Source organism: Perna viridis, chromosome 14, assembly GCF_037379345.1.
Source record: "Perna viridis isolate PV_CMFRI_1.1 ecotype Kerala chromosome 14, ASM3737934v1, whole genome shotgun sequence".
Lineage (NCBI taxonomy): Eukaryota > Metazoa > Mollusca > Bivalvia > Mytilida > Mytilidae > Perna > Perna viridis.
In genome coordinates this window covers 12,652,755-12,668,954 of record NC_142458.1, presented here as the reverse complement: position 1 = coordinate 12,668,954, position 16,200 = coordinate 12,652,755, and the positions used below count along the sequence as shown (strand labels likewise).

General features: G+C 31.6%; 1 protein-coding gene across 1 annotated transcript; it reads right to left on the bottom strand.

The window, feature by feature from the left end:
• Positions 1–236: 236 nt before the first annotated feature.
• LOC148598241 (uncharacterized) lies at positions 237–1,767 on the bottom strand. The gene is made up of 2 exons (XM_088561983.1): positions 1,620–1,767; positions 237–1,151 (listed from the first exon to the last, which is right to left on the bottom strand). The coding sequence occupies exon 2, from the start codon at positions 1,149–1,151 to the stop codon at positions 564–566; it is 588 nt and encodes a 195-aa protein (XP_088418109.1). The 5' UTR covers positions 1,620–1,767; the 3' UTR covers positions 237–563.
• Positions 1,768–16,200: the final 14,433 nt, after the last annotated feature.

Here is a 16,200-nt window from a genome sequence, read left to right as displayed (position 1 = left end):
AAAAAGAACGACTGTCCAATGCAAGAGCATTTGCATTATATTGTTTTGCGTATACCTGTAACGAATCTATATATGAACAATGCAACATCATTATGATAAAATAATTAAAGTGCTTGCTTTAAACAGACCCCTGCTCAAAACCTCCTACCACTAGTGCGAGTGGTGTGTTCAACAATGGGCTGAAATAGTTTTTAATGTGTTTTATGTGTTAAATACATTAAAATAATAACAATTCGTTATCTAATATCAGAATATCTTTATATGTTCAGATATTGTACACTGTACATTCAAGCACATATTCATGTTGTACATACATGGATTTTGATACAATGTAATTTTCTATACAGTACATAATGTAATGCCTTGATCACTTTCTATTCATACACGTTACACGCTCGTCAGTTCTGTTTTGAGCCATTGTAATCAGTTCCGCTCAGTATAAACAATCCAGCTGTTCACATTTTTTTCATGTCTACTTGACCTGCAAGTAGCGGTTTATTGAATAGAATGGTACTTTACAATGCCAAGAGTGGCATTATTTACAAATTTCCCTCATCCATTTATCATGTCTCGTTGATGCAGTTGTTGTTTTCATCAGCAAAGTTACAATAGAAAATAACACTACCTACAATGTTCCCGTTTTGTAACTTGCCACCAATGGGTAAACACCCGACTTGAGTAAACCCGCCAATGTTATCAATGATTTTAATTATTGCAGTATTGTTCGAGAAGGTGTCGACATACATTCCCAGGTAGCCAAGACGCTTGGCAAAGTCAATAGCGATTTTCATTGAAAATTCCCCTAACCTTTGCCGCCTTTCTGTTCTCTTTACGATGACAAAAGGATCAGCAATAGATCCATGGCCTCGATAGAACCTACTCACTGCTACAATAACGCTTGCAAGCAGTGTCTTTGTATTCTCACACATAATTGCAAAGCAGTCACTGCCACGAATTTCCTCTCGAAACTCCTTTTCTGAGTTAAACTCATCAATTCCATACCCTTCCCCATATTTGGCAGCTTCCTGGATCATGTTGTATGTTTCAGTTAGCTGACTATCAGTCATGTAATCGATCAGTACTCGCCGTCCTGTACAGAGAGTATCAATTTCCGGAAGTGCTAGTCTTGATGATGTGGTTGAAGTTAGCATCTAAAGTTAAAATAATTAAAAAAAGTTGAAATTAAACAGAGATTTGATTTTCAAATTTTCTTTTTTCCCATGTAAAATGTTTAAAATATGTGTAGGTCTCAACAATGTTTGTAAAATGTGTCAGTGTTTTGTGCAAAAAATGTATTGGTTTAGAAAATATTAGAAACGATGATTATTATATGCATAGTCCAAATGACATGTCTGCCTAGTACAAATACTACGTGTGCAAAATACTCACATCAACGTCAAAATGCATGTTTGATGCTTCTAGCGAATTGAAACAAAATACAAGAGAATTTTAAAATTCCATATTAAAGACGTCTAAGTAAGACAGCAGTAGAGTTATAATTGGCGGCGTTGGCGTGAACCGCAACTATAAATCAAGCAACCCTCAGTAATAAAACGTTATAACTATATTAACATTACATTACCAGCATAACAAAATATGGCATTACATATGACACTTACCTCAATAATCGGTCTCTACCTTGATAAGAAAACTTATGTTAAATCAATGTAAATGTCGCTTTTATGGTCGAAGGTATCAAACACAAGAATGATATGATACTGTTTGATGTCCCTACTTTTATATGTTCGTGTTACTGGCTTATGTCACGTGTTTCATTGTTTTTAATGACTACATTCCTGGTGGTGTCACTCAATGTTGCGAGGTGGTGCCTAATTAGTTATTCGTTTTATTTCATCATGCTGTTGTTACATCATTACACGCATGTATGAAGAATATTTGAAAAATACAAGGAAGAAAATTAAACAAAGCGTCAATTCACGTTCAAAATATGAATAATATGAATAACTGTATCGGCATGTATATGCACATAGCATCAGTTACTTCGTCTTTAGATTTTATTTTAGTGATTAAAATAGAAAATAACAGAAACTAAAACAAAAAACAAAAACAAAAAACAAAAAACAAAAACAAAAAACAAAAAATAAAAACAGACAAAACAAAAAACAAAAAAACAAAAAAACAAAAAAAAACGTAAATTACATCTTCTTATAATGTAAAATTGTACTAATCAAAAGACGTGTACATATGTCGACATTATGGTATATAATGAAGAAAGTATATATATTTATATTTTCATTTCAATTTGTTTGTGAAAAGTAGTTAAGATTCAATGAGAAAATATTTCGTTTGGTTCAAAAATTTAGTTTTAAATGTAGAACGTTTTGTTTGTTTAATAGTTTTTGGAGGATGTGCTGGAGGAAGATGGCTCCCCTTTTTTCGTAATAACACGCATTCGTGTATATCTGCAGATATTGCAGTATGCAGGTGTTGTAAAATCACAATTGGATAACGTGCACATCTACTCGTGACGAAACGATGATTAAGTTTAAAGTATAATCACTAAACTATTTAAAGTTAAGTAAGAGAACCACTTAACCATAACTATCCATATTTAGTAAAAAATAGTTCCATATTGTAACAAATACATGCAATACATAATTTAATTAACATTACTCGAACGTAACCGGAATTAAAATACTATATATGTACTTATACGATTGCCAAATCTGAAACATATGAAAGAGTATCTAGAATATCTGACACCCATCTAAGTTTCATGCAGGAGTATTTTTTTTTTACTTGCATTATGATGGAAATGTATTCAAGATATTTACACAGGCTTCAAGTAATATTTCTCTAGTGGTGAATACATATCTATTATTTCCTATTGCATCTATATACAAAACATAACAATATGCGATTTTTCTTAAATGAAAAAGTATTTTCTATTAGGATATTGTGCAAGATTCGTATACAAAACAATACTTGAAAACATGTGTTTAAAAGCATAATAGTACACAATACTAATCATTATTGTGAGTGCAATATTTGATCAGACTTATTAGAAGAATCTCAAGCATATTTCAAGTATATCATTGTGTGGTCCATCAATCTATGACAAATTCAGATAATACCAGGCACTAACCACATTTAACAATGTTTCCGTGTCGGCATTTCAATTTGAAAGCATGTATAGAAGTTTTTCTGAATTTTTGAGTTGATAAAGTATCCTTTTACCAACCGAATGATCATGGAGTAATCATTCAACTGTTTTGTACAGCTGTTGTTTATCTTGATTGCCAATAGTTTATGTGTACCTTAAATTCGACGGAATCTCACTTTTCGTCGAATAAATAGAAATGAAAAGTTGGTTTTTAATAAGAACAATCCCTAAATATTTGAATACTGCTGTGGGCCAGTAGCTCATTACCATAATGTGTACCCCATTTATGTTAGTTCTCTAGTTTATGTCATTTTTGTTAATTGTTCTTTGTGAGTCAGCCTCTATATATTTTTGTGCCTATCACCATTTAATAAATTAAAATTTCAACCCTGTAAAAGGTTGTTTTCTTGGTTTCTACACTTGATTTATGTTTATGCATATCTTTTATAATGTTCGAAATTTGGTACACTGTAAAACGATCCTTTTTGCTAATAATCATTACCTGAAATAACCTCGGTGTAAGAACAAGCAACATCTTGTGGTTGAACATCTTGATTGATCTCGGAAGACGTGTAGAGATGTGTTGACACGACAAACGTTGATAGGTCAAAATGTTCTTCACTAATTAGACAGATATGAAATAGTTAACAATTCAAAATTAATTATGTAATGATAATTAAATAAAGACGACAATAGTATGGCTTGTACGGAATAAGCACTTACATATATATGTTGTATTTTTTTTCTTTCGTGATCTATTTAGATATTTTTTCTTCAATATAATGATACCATTTCCTTCTAGGTCTTCGAACATTGTTGTCTTCAGTAAAGCATTTAACGCTGCTTAGCGCTGCTGCAGACTTATTCTTTTGACACCCGGACCTGCAACAGAATAATTTTAGTATTAAATGATATAGGCAATGCAAAAATTATAATGAAATATTGATTGATTGATTAATGAATTGATTGATATTTTAACGTCTAACGACAGGTATTCCATGCATTTTGGGTCAAACAAAATTCTTTCCAACATTCACCCTTTCGCACTGTTCCGACAGGCACACTCTATATGAGCTATCTGTAGCGAAAAAAAGTTTGTCATAACATACCATTTGTTTGTAATACGATGACTGTAGCTAAAACCCGACCCAAACGTAATTATTTCTACTAAATGAAACATGATTAGAATTAGACAAAAAATGCAATGTTTACGAAAGGCGTGTACGCTACCACAAGACAAGAAGACAGTTTTATTTTACCTTATACTTCATATAAGACATTCACTTTGTAATTTCACTTTTTCCTATCATTGTGTAAAGTAATGTCAGTAAAAAGCACAAGTCTTCACATAAAAGTATAATATTGAAATATCGATTAAAACATATGTTAATTGTTTACAACTGACACAATACCTGGCACTGTCACTCATAAACGTAAACATTCTAACATCAGGAATGATTAATGGAATCTCCGCCTTTCTGATTCTGTTACGTACATGTAAATTTTGATGTATTGTTCATTGAAAACTGGAATTTAAAGTATCGCTCCAGATAGGAATAGAAAGTTGTCTTTTTGGGGTGTATCACATATGTCAGAATTTGCATGATTCTTACAAAGACTGCTACTTAAAACCTGAAAACAAATCGGTTGATCAAGGAACAGGAACAATGCGATTCCCAGAAGAACACACGACCTTTACTTCATAGAAATGTTTTTTCTGAGTAACTTGATTTATCATTGTGCGGTTGATGATTTGGACATTATATTTTTGGTTACAAAATTGAAGATATTTTGAAAGGTTTGAATCTGTTGAACTAACCAATTACTGTACGTGCCGATTAAATCAAATTGACTGTAACTTGAATCTAAATATCTTTCTTTGTTAAGTATAACAACTATCTAGAAAGTGCATCTGATTTGCCTGCGTCATAAAGCCACTGTTTAACTGCATTTACTTATCATTTCCTTTTTGAGATGACCGGTGACGTATTTGTTATCGTGTGAGATAAGTGGTGCCGAAATTTAATGTTATCGTTTCTCACAAATATTTTTTTTTAATGTTGCTGTTGTTATATTTGCTTTGTTCTCTACTTTGAAATGTTTGTTTACATTGTTCTCCTTTAATTTATTTGCTCATTTCAGTTAAAGAAAAAAAAAACTCGACTTTATTTTAGACAAATGGACTTTTTTTTCAAATGTATGCATCGAAGGAATTATAAACTTTCAAGAATGTCTTCATTCTTACGCGCCCTTCTCGTTATACGAATTATTTATTCAAGTATGTATGTATACGTGTGTATATTGAACTATTGTAAATTAACCACTCCTGATCAAAAGTTTCAAATTATAACCGTACCTAACTCTTCCACTTATGATGTAACACTCGACCTAACTATAATTACATACATCGTAATGATACTGCAAAATTGAATAGGTGCAACCTGTCATGTTGAAGATACGGTTAACAGTGCACTGACAAGTAAAGCGGTTTCATTTTTTTTTCACTTTTAATTCTTATGTTTATTGCATTTTTCACAGTGCTCTTTCATCTTACAAAAAAGTAAATTTCATTTTTATTTTGTCACTAACATCTCAATTTTATTTCTACTATTACTGTACCACACTATGCAACACATTACAACACAGTTTCGTTTGTACATTTGTTTTGCCTTAATTTGTAATTTGTGCATGTGCTTTATCTGCTAAATGTATAGGTAAATGAAAATGTTTCCGGTCATATAATATTTTTTTCATTCGGCAATACTTGTTAATGATTTTAATTGTCTTTGTGTTCTTTTTTATTTCCAAAATGTGAAATATAGATTCATCGTTCAACGTCTATGAATATTACAATAAGAGGCTGCCTGAATCGCTCACCTGTTTAAAGTTTTGCTTTCAATGAGTTGTCTGACAATTTGGAAAGAAAAAAAGACTTTGGTAGGCCTTATCATTATTGCCATTTCTTCAATTGAAAGTTTCATTCTTTCTATCATAGTTTTAAAGACATTAAAAAAATAATTTATCACCTTTCAAGGACACTCTGTCACTCTGTCGTAAACACTATAATAGAAAATGCTAATTGCTAGTCTCATAACAAAAACCTTTAATAAAAACACTCTAAGGAGTTGATATTGGGCACCATCCACAATCACGCACAATTTATGCCCTATATATATGTATGTATAAAGGTGCACACAAAACTAGACATTTATTTATTCTTTGGAAGTCGAGATAACTGTAACGAAACTCGTATGGACTGACGAATGAAAAGACGGACATAGGTGATTTCCAATGTTCCACCACTCGTGGGGGAATCATATGAAGAATTGGTAGAAACTGCAAGGATTCATGCAATACTAAATGAAACTTTCAAATACCTATTATCTAATTTTGTCAGTTATTGACATTTCTTTGTTCTATTTTGTAAAAAAAAACAGTTCTTGGAACCTTCAATAAGCTGTCCGCAAAAATATTATTGAAAGAATGCATTTTCACACTTTAGGCAGATACTATTTTTTATAGTTGCCTACAAATAAACCACAAATTACGACATCAGATAGACAAAATGTTTCATTCGTTTAGACCGGATTAATTGAATATTCCCATAGCCATAATAAAATACTATTGTACGTATTTAGACAAACTTGTTTCAACATATACGTTAATAAACAATAAGCCATAAACGTAAATAAGTAGTGTATTTTCCTTTGATCTCTTATGATTTTCGCTTTTGTCCCACGCTGTTTAAAAACTTTAATTTATTATTCATTTATTTTAAACGGTTGTCATCACGATTTATTATCCATCCCTTTTATAGTTTACTGCAAGGCAAACGTTCTATCTATCTTAACGCACCCTTTATTGACAGGTGTAAGGGAAAAATGATTGATTCCATGAGAAAATTATACATTGCAGTTTTCCAATTTACCCGACTTATATACAATATGTATAGCAATCCTGCCTAAAATTATGTTCTTTTTAAATGCTATGTAATAATCGAATATGAGATTGAAGATAAATGAAGTTAAAACCAACAAACACCAAAAACCTGATTTATTTCTAAATATACACTATATCAAAATTCAGTTTGAACGTTTCCCGTAATCCTCCAAGAAGTGTAAATATGTGTATATACATGTATGTACCGCACTAAGATCTTAACTTCCGACGGATAAACAATTCCCGATCAAAGCAAAGATACAAAATTGTACCATTTTGTGTAAATATCAGGCAATGGGTGGCACATCGTTGATTTCAGTTGGATCTGTTATGACTAAGATATTTTCAATACATGTAGAAAACAACTGAAACATTATTTAGATTTATTCTGGTGCATCTATGACGTAGATATTTTTTTGTGAATTATTAGATTGGGACAAAACGCGGGTAAATTTTCCCGCCCTTTCTCCAAGAGCTTTTTAACTAAATTTGACCTATCAAAATCTTACAAACACTTTGATATTTATTTTTTGAAGGTATGAGGAACATGTATAAATAATTTATGCAATAACATTTCTGTGTTGTTTTTATTTCTTCATGTTCCAAACCCATCGTGCTTGATTATTAGACAAAAAAGTACTTAAAACATGTTTTTGTACTAGAGAACACTACATTTTCGAAGTATGCCTTGATACATTTACAAATTGAACATTAATACATAAATATATAAATAATCAACTATTGACAATGTGGTAAAAAATGCACTACTTCAAACTTGAGTACTTTGAATGCGAAATTGACTTTATACATTTGGACACTTTAAACTTTGAATTGTTAATTCGTGTACTGGATTTGGAACGTGGTTCGAAGTTTCATATAAAATCATGTGTTTGGTAGTTATAATTCAAGTCAACATTTATCATTATCTAGCTAGAGATTTAAGTAAATTATTCATGAGACGTAATGCCTCCAATCCGCTTTTTACAACACGTGAATACTCCAATCATGTAAACGTATCGCAGTAATGAATGTGTCTTTAAATATTTTTTTTTATCAAAACACGGGATAAATAGATACAATAACACATAAATTCAAGACAACTGTATTCATTCGCATGTTCATATTAGTTTCACTTAATTTGAACCCATGTGCACTGAAAGTATAACTAAAAAACCCTTCCAGTTTAAAAATAGGTTATGTTTGTAACACCTAATACTGCACAGATAAAATGCCAGCGTTAACAGTGCATTCTGTATAAATATTCATTCAATGGAAATGGATTTTCTCTGAATATTCCATATAGTATGATGTTGCAGACTATTTACTATTAGAATTAATATTTGTGTTTTATTATGACGCAGGTAAACATAATTTCAAAACCATGTCAAGTTTCGGTTTTGATACCAAGTATGGTAATCCCGTATCGAAATGGAAATAGTAATTGGCACCCTGTCAGGAAATGTAGTCATGTTTAGTTGTTTTGCAAGATATAGATATGGAAAACACGTATGACCAATATCAGCGTTGTCATGTGAGACAAAAGTTAATGGATAAGCAACGCATACAATAGACCTTTTAAGTCCGGACCAGGTTCATTTATGATTTGTTTCAATTCAGATTATCTCAATCTTTTCAATAAGGACATTTGCAAATATAAATATATCCTCTTCAATTATTTGTTTATGTTTATTCATAGGACGATTCGCCAAAATATTTCTCCCATTTAAGTACTAGTTCATAATCAATTGAGAATTAATTTCTTTTATGAAAATCGTCAAATTTAGTTTCGGTGAACACTTCTATTCTATGTACTCCCTGACTTTTGATAGATGACAGATGATGCAAAATAAGAGATTTATCAAATGTATCAAAAACATAAGCAATAATGATATACACAGAACCGTTCTTAAAGTTTTGTTTCAACTATTTAAACTTGAAAAACGCGGAGACGTTAATACATTACTTACAGTTTCAAGTAAAATTTCTATTTTTCTTTTATTTTAGTTTCATTAGTTTATAAATTGACATTTGAACAGTTGTTTATATGTGTTTTTTTTTATTTTTTTTTGTTCTCAATCCCCTTTTCACTCTTTAATTCTAACAAGTTGTGTCTGTCTCTTTGATTCGATCCAAAACGAAAAAAATCAAAAATAGTAGTAACCGTTTTATACTTAAACACCTTGTAGTTATTTAGTTGACATCTTGGCTCCATTGGATGTTATTTCTGTGAGCTAGCGATTTAAATATCAATCTCAGCATGCCATACCAGTATAAAGAAGGGCTTGTTTGTGCTGTGAAACCTTTTCGACTTGCCATAAGACGTAAACCAACTATTAATTCCCACTCCTTATAGAGAATTACTCATTTCCATAGAAAGATTTTCATCCCCCATAAAATAATAATATTGATATGATGAAGGTGAAACCTTTTACGCTCCCGAAGTTGATAATTTTTGTCAGCTATGATTTAATATATTATACATATAACCTTCAAATGTGGTAAAATTTGTAATGATAGATGGTTTTAATTGTCCGAAAGCATTTACTAATTGTCATGGTCAGCTATATCTATTGGCCGAAACGTCCAACAGTCGTAAGGAATTTTGGGCTGTTATAGTCCAAAATGTCTTTGGGTCGAATTGTCAGGCACTGTAAAACATGTATGGTTCTTAGAAATTACAATAAGTTTAAAATATTTCTTTTATTATATTAAGTTTCGTTTCATTCTGTTTCGATTTGTATTGTTTACTTTTGTTTTTATTTCATTTTGATTCATTTCTTCTAATTGTTTCGTTTTGATTCTTTCTCTTATCGATTATTTTCGTTTCGTTTTGTTTTTTTGTCGTTTCGCAATTTTTAAGTACCCACGAATTATAGGTAATATTAATTACATTATTTTCGTAAACATCCAGGGACATACTGCAGACTTATGGCCACCCTATTTTGGAATAGCTATGATTCGATTTGTATATAATCATCGAAACTAGCGAATATTTTCCGATACTGGTCTGGTTCTCAATTTCATATATACAAATATACGCAAATGAAGCTGCCATTATGCTGTCTTGCAGCTCCTAAATATGAAGGTTCAAACCGGATATTGATGCTTTTTATACAGAACCAAGTTGATAATACAACCATAAGCGCTTCTTTCAGGAGCGTATGAGGCAATATCATATCCGGTTTTGTCAGGATACGGCAGAATTGCAAAAAAAAAAAAAAAAAAAAAAAAAATTACAAATTATTGACCAAATTGTTCATTGAGTTATAGCAATGATTTGACAATTGTAAACCCTTTTTTAAACTTATTTTTATTTTACATAAACGACTCTCTTTTAAAAAAATGGAAAATGAATCAATTTTATCCGAAGTAAGTAATTGACAGCTTTTCAAATAAGATGATATTGCAAATTCCTAGCTGAACTGTTAGCCTTATACGTCTTTTACGTCAACATCTTTTTTTCGATTTCCCCCTTACTATCGGCTCTCTCTCTTTCTCTCTTTGTCTGCGTGTGTCTGTGTCACATTTCCGGTTTTTCCATCTTGGAACCTTGTCTTTTGTAGCATCATGTGCACATTTATTTTATAGAGTTTTACGATTTCGATGTTATATTTGGCAAAACCAAAAACCTTCGTAACAATTTGTTCTTCAAACACAGATTTATTGGAGTAATGCATGCAATGTGAAAATTGTCAGTTTCCTAATACTGTCTTAAGAACACATCCTAAATCGAAGGTGGGGCAATGCGATTTGCAGTATAAACAATATGGTACAAGGATTACATAATTATCAGGGAGAGATATGTGTGATCATTGACAAAAATCAGAAGATGTGTAAAGTAATGATTGAACGAATGTAAAGTAGTGAGACTAGTTTCCGAATAAAGATTGCTATGTATTGGAACCTTCGATCCTATTTGCAGGGATAATATTTAAATTTTGCATATATTTTTGTTAATATTTATAAGTGTTTGCTTTCACAAAACAGGTTATTTCGTACTACCTGTTCAAAAACTAAAAGCATTCCTTACATGATATTAAGACTTTACTTTACAGATACATTACACAATATCTGTATGATAAATATTTGATAAATTTAAACATAAAATTAAAATTAATTGAGAAACACAGAGAACATAGTTTTTATTATATATTTTACATTTAATCACCATGCAAATACTTCAAAATATGTACTTGGTAATTGTTAAATGTTTGATTAGTGTATGCATATATCCACATACTTAGTATGTATTAAGCATTCTGTAGCATCTGAAGATAGCATGCCATAAGACATGTGTATTTCAACATTTTCACAATCCTTTCATAATGGTGGTTGATCGTGGTTTATGAAACATTTCTCGCATTTTCTGTCTTGTTTTAAAAAAGAGTCGTTTATGTAAAATAAATATAAGTTTAAAAAAAGCGTTTACAATTGTCAAATCATTTACTTTTGTTACTTTGTATGTATGATTTTAGTTACTGTATGTTCTTTGTTGTGAATGTCTGTTTTCCATGTCTGGTCTTTGTCCCTGGATTACATTCTATTGATTACCGCTATAACCATTGTTCCCTTGATTACTCTCTCGCACATTCTATATAATGAAACCACAATAATGACATTGTGCAAAATGTATTTAAGTCATATTTGATAAAAACAGATGATATAGTTATCTGTGTCTGGCTCCATGCATTTTTTAATGATAAAAGTGATAAAACATGGATTGAGCAACATCATTTGACATAGCTTGTGCTGTAAAACATCGTTTTTGTTTGCTCATGATTAATTAAGTACTACATATTAATATAAACAAATTGTGATAGTGATTTGCATGATATCAATTATTTACACTCTTAAATGGAATGATAACACGTGACATTACACTGAACAAAAGCATTTTACTCAGTGTACAAGTTAAATTTTTCAAAAATTGGGTAGTTGTCACATAATAGATATTGTGTTTTTTCTCTTCCTGGAAACCAATTTGGTCGTGTACAGTCCAAACCACGGAAATTCCTAAACATTTACTTTGTTACATGTATTTCCTCTGCCTAAACAATCTCAAACGATAAATTTGAATACTGTAATATTCACCACTGGTGTGTTGGTCAATGTACAAATATTTTGTTTGGTTTATTAGCATTTATTACAATGCAGCTCATGGAGTTAAATATACAAATCCACGTGAAGCTGTTTGCATAATTAAAATGTTCGTGTGACCATGGCAGGACACCTTTGTTATGGCCACTGCAGCCTTCTCATCGACAATCTCTTCAATTATTTCGTTGACGGATTCACCTTTGTTGATTCCCCAATAACGAGTTTTTAATAACCATAGGCCGTACCTCAACCGCATTGTTGTGGTGGTAGGCCATTGATTTTCATTGTTTTTAGTAACTAAAGACAAATGCCGAGAGCTTCCGATAACTTCGTTAAAGGAAACGATCGCTGATTGGTCGCTCCCTTTTAACTCGTGCAATGACAACTCGCAAATTGTTTCTTTCATTTGTAGCATGGGCTTTTCTCATAAATATTCAAGGAGTCGACGGAATTTACAAAATTAAAACGACATTCACATATTTTTATTTCATTTTTGGCTAAAATAGGGTCGGGGTTCCGTGAAACAGATTATAAAAAATTGTACGCCTAAAGTAAAGTGTTCTAACAAAGTCCGGGCGTGTACTAAGGTGTGGTGATTCTTTCAGATTATAATAGAAAAAAACAATGAGTTAAAAAGACATTGTTGTAAATGCACTATCCGGAGAAATCGAACAATCACTGAAATTAATCATCAGCACATTATTATACATGTATACATGTAGATTATAGTGATTTTCATAAGTTGATGAATGATATTTTCGCAAACGAAGGCATTCATAACTTTGAAGGCAATATTGTATGCCGAAGCGCTGTCAACATATAAATAAGGTTTTTTGAACATGCACCTATTGGGTAAATTTCTCTGTCAATCCTGATGTTCGAAAAACTGTGTTGCAATGTTTCTTTATGATAATGCCCTCTTGATATTTTAACGTTTATTAATAAATATAATATGAAATTGCTTTAACCAATAAGTATAGCTCATTTTCGCTCTGTGCATTTGCAAAAATCATGTTTAATGATATTGACGAAGATGAGCGGCAGCGCTTAATTTCAAGAATGGATATATGCTATATGTAATTGATTGAATTGTATTGGTTTACTGCACTTAAACAATGTATCAAATAACTAGGCACAATCTCAAAAGTATATAGATGCAATGACAATATGTTAATTTCAAGGGCTTAAATGGTTAAGCTTGAACTTGATTTTTATAAACCGTTGCTTGCTCGTAAGTTTTGCAATATAATTATTAGATAGGTATCAGGCTTGTAGTTCATATTCTTGAGCGGCTGTACGTCAAAACATGGAGGCTAAATAATATAGTGCGCTTTCTTTTTGCCTTCTCCTGTTTTTTTGTTTCTCGGCAAATGGCTATCATTTTTCTTTAAAAGTGTAGTGTAAATATAAAGCTATGACACAAAAAAATTGTTTTTGAGCAAAAACAGTATTTTCAAGAAAAATAATGCTTCAGAAAGGGGTCTTTTCTATGAGCTCAAAATAAAAGTGAAAGTAGAAAAAGTCTATTTTTAATTCAACCTGTCCTGGTATACCAAAGTTCGTGTCTCTTTTTTTCTAAAATGGACCTAAAAATTATGTTTGACATTTCCTAAATTGAAAAAAGGTCAAAGTTAGACTGAAACTCCTTGTCTATTAAAACAAAATCATGAAAATTTAAGGTATACTATAGACGCCCATGGGGCAAAGAATACAAGAGACCAATATAAACTATTTAAGACTAGTATAGGGGAGATAACATGATGCAATCAACTTAACATTGCTTTTCTCCAGTAATTCAATTAACGAAAGATAATTCTAAAAAAAAAAAAGTAACAATATTAAGCAAACTACCTTTAATTATCAGCGATGGGTGTTCGCTTCTCATATTCAGGCATTTTTGTCAGATTTCCGGCCTTCTCTGGTTTTGTACATTTCATAGCATAGATTTTCTTAGCATTGACCCGCATTTTCCTATGCATTATTTCATTTAAATACACCCCAAAGTTTATGGAAAATCAGGAGAAATAGTTTTTTTTCAAAATTCAATACTTATCTCTTAATTGAACTCGCTGACTTATCATTTTCCCCCACCACGCTTTTATTGTTATACCATGGATTATCTTAAAATATTTCACAATCCTATAAACTCGCTGATATTCTTAAACAGAGCAGTGAAAATGTTTAATGTGCCTTAGATATTTAAAATAAAGTCTTCAGGGTGACTCGGAGGTGGAACTAACCCGCATTACCATACTTCTTGCACCGAGTCGGTCTGAATATATAAATACATTAATCAATAAGGACATGCGGCAAAATACTACTTTAAGTGATCCAGCAATTAAAATATATTTCTGAAATAATTTTCGAAAATTAAAAAAAAAAATACAGCCACTTAAAACTGTTCACAAATCTATACGATTATATCCCAGCTTTGAGCTTTGTTTACATACTTTTTTGAATTTTTTTTTATTGAAAAGAAATTTTCTATTTCGAGGGAACGAAGTTGCATGTATTTTTTGTGGTACTTTCTTTTCTTTTTTTTTACCGCCATCCTCTTGTTTTCATCTTCTTAGATTGAAGTGTCCATTTTGTTCTCGACTAGAATTTTACACAATATAAAGGCATTGTTGTAACTGATATTTGTTTATCATCATTCAGTCGCAAAAACGAAGTTTTGCTATTTATTGTTTTTGTCCCATTTCTTCTTCATCTTTCTCTTCTTCTTCTTCTTCTTCTTCTTCTTATTATTATTATTATTATTATTATTATTATCATTATTATTAAGTCGCCAAAACGAAGTTTTGCGACTTCCTTTTTTTTGCTCCGGTTTTTATTAGTATTATTAAGTCGCCGACCACAAAATGCCTAAGACTTATTACGTTTACTGTGTTTCTTATTATTAAGTCGTCAAACACGAAGTGGCGGTGACTCATTATTATTATTATTATTATTTTAATTCTCCTGTCATAAAAAATGTTGAAAGTGTCTGCCTTTTTCTCCAACGTGGCTGGTCCGATTGAGATGAAACTTTCCAGGAAGTTAGAAATACTCTTCAAAAAATGCAAAATTTCAAAGAAAAAAAATCCAGCTGCCGCCATTTTTTCAAAATGGCCGCCGGACTAAAGATACCTTTTTTACAGCGGAAATTGTAACATCAAATATCTCAAAAATTGCAGATCAGGATTTGACCAAAACTGGTATATATATATATCCAGCTCAGAGGACAAAACCTAATTCTTAAAAAAAAATCGCGTGCCTCTCGGCCGCCATTTTAAAAATGGCCGCCGACGCGGTCGAAAATTCAAATTTGTCCGATTTTGATGAAAATTGATTTCTAAGTTCTTTGTGTCATCCCGATTAACAATCTGTTCCTCAATAGGCAATTTGAACTACGTATCAGCCGCCTTTCTAAAAATGGCCGCCACAGCGGTCGCAAATTATAATTTGTCCCATTTTGATGAATATTAATATCGAGGAACTTGAAGTCGTCCTGGTTAAGATTCTGCGGCTCAATCGATATTTTGAACTACATATCGTACACCATTTTCAAAATGGCCGCCACCACGGTCAAAAATTCGATGTTCGATTTCGATGAAATTAGAAATCCAGGTTCTTTACGCTACCTCGTTTATTTATAAGCAGTTCCATTGACGATATATTTCTCAAAAGTCCCGATTAGTATGTGGCTCAATTTGGAATTGAAGGTACATATCGGCTGCCATTTTTAAAATGGCCGTCACCAAGATAAAAAAAAATCAAAGTTGTTCGATTCCGATCACATTTGATATCCACGTTCTTTATCTGCCTCGATTAATTATAAGCAGTTCCATTGACGATATGTTTCTCAAAAGACTGATTAGGAAACGGGAGGCGACTTCTACATGTTTCGTGGAAACGTAAATTTTAATTATTATTATTAATATAATACTTCTTATGCACGAAAAGATGTCCTAGCGATTCAGATTTCGTCTAAAAGCCGCCATTGTTTTTTTTCAAAATGGCCGCCATATTCATCAAAATGTCAACGTTGTTGGATTTCA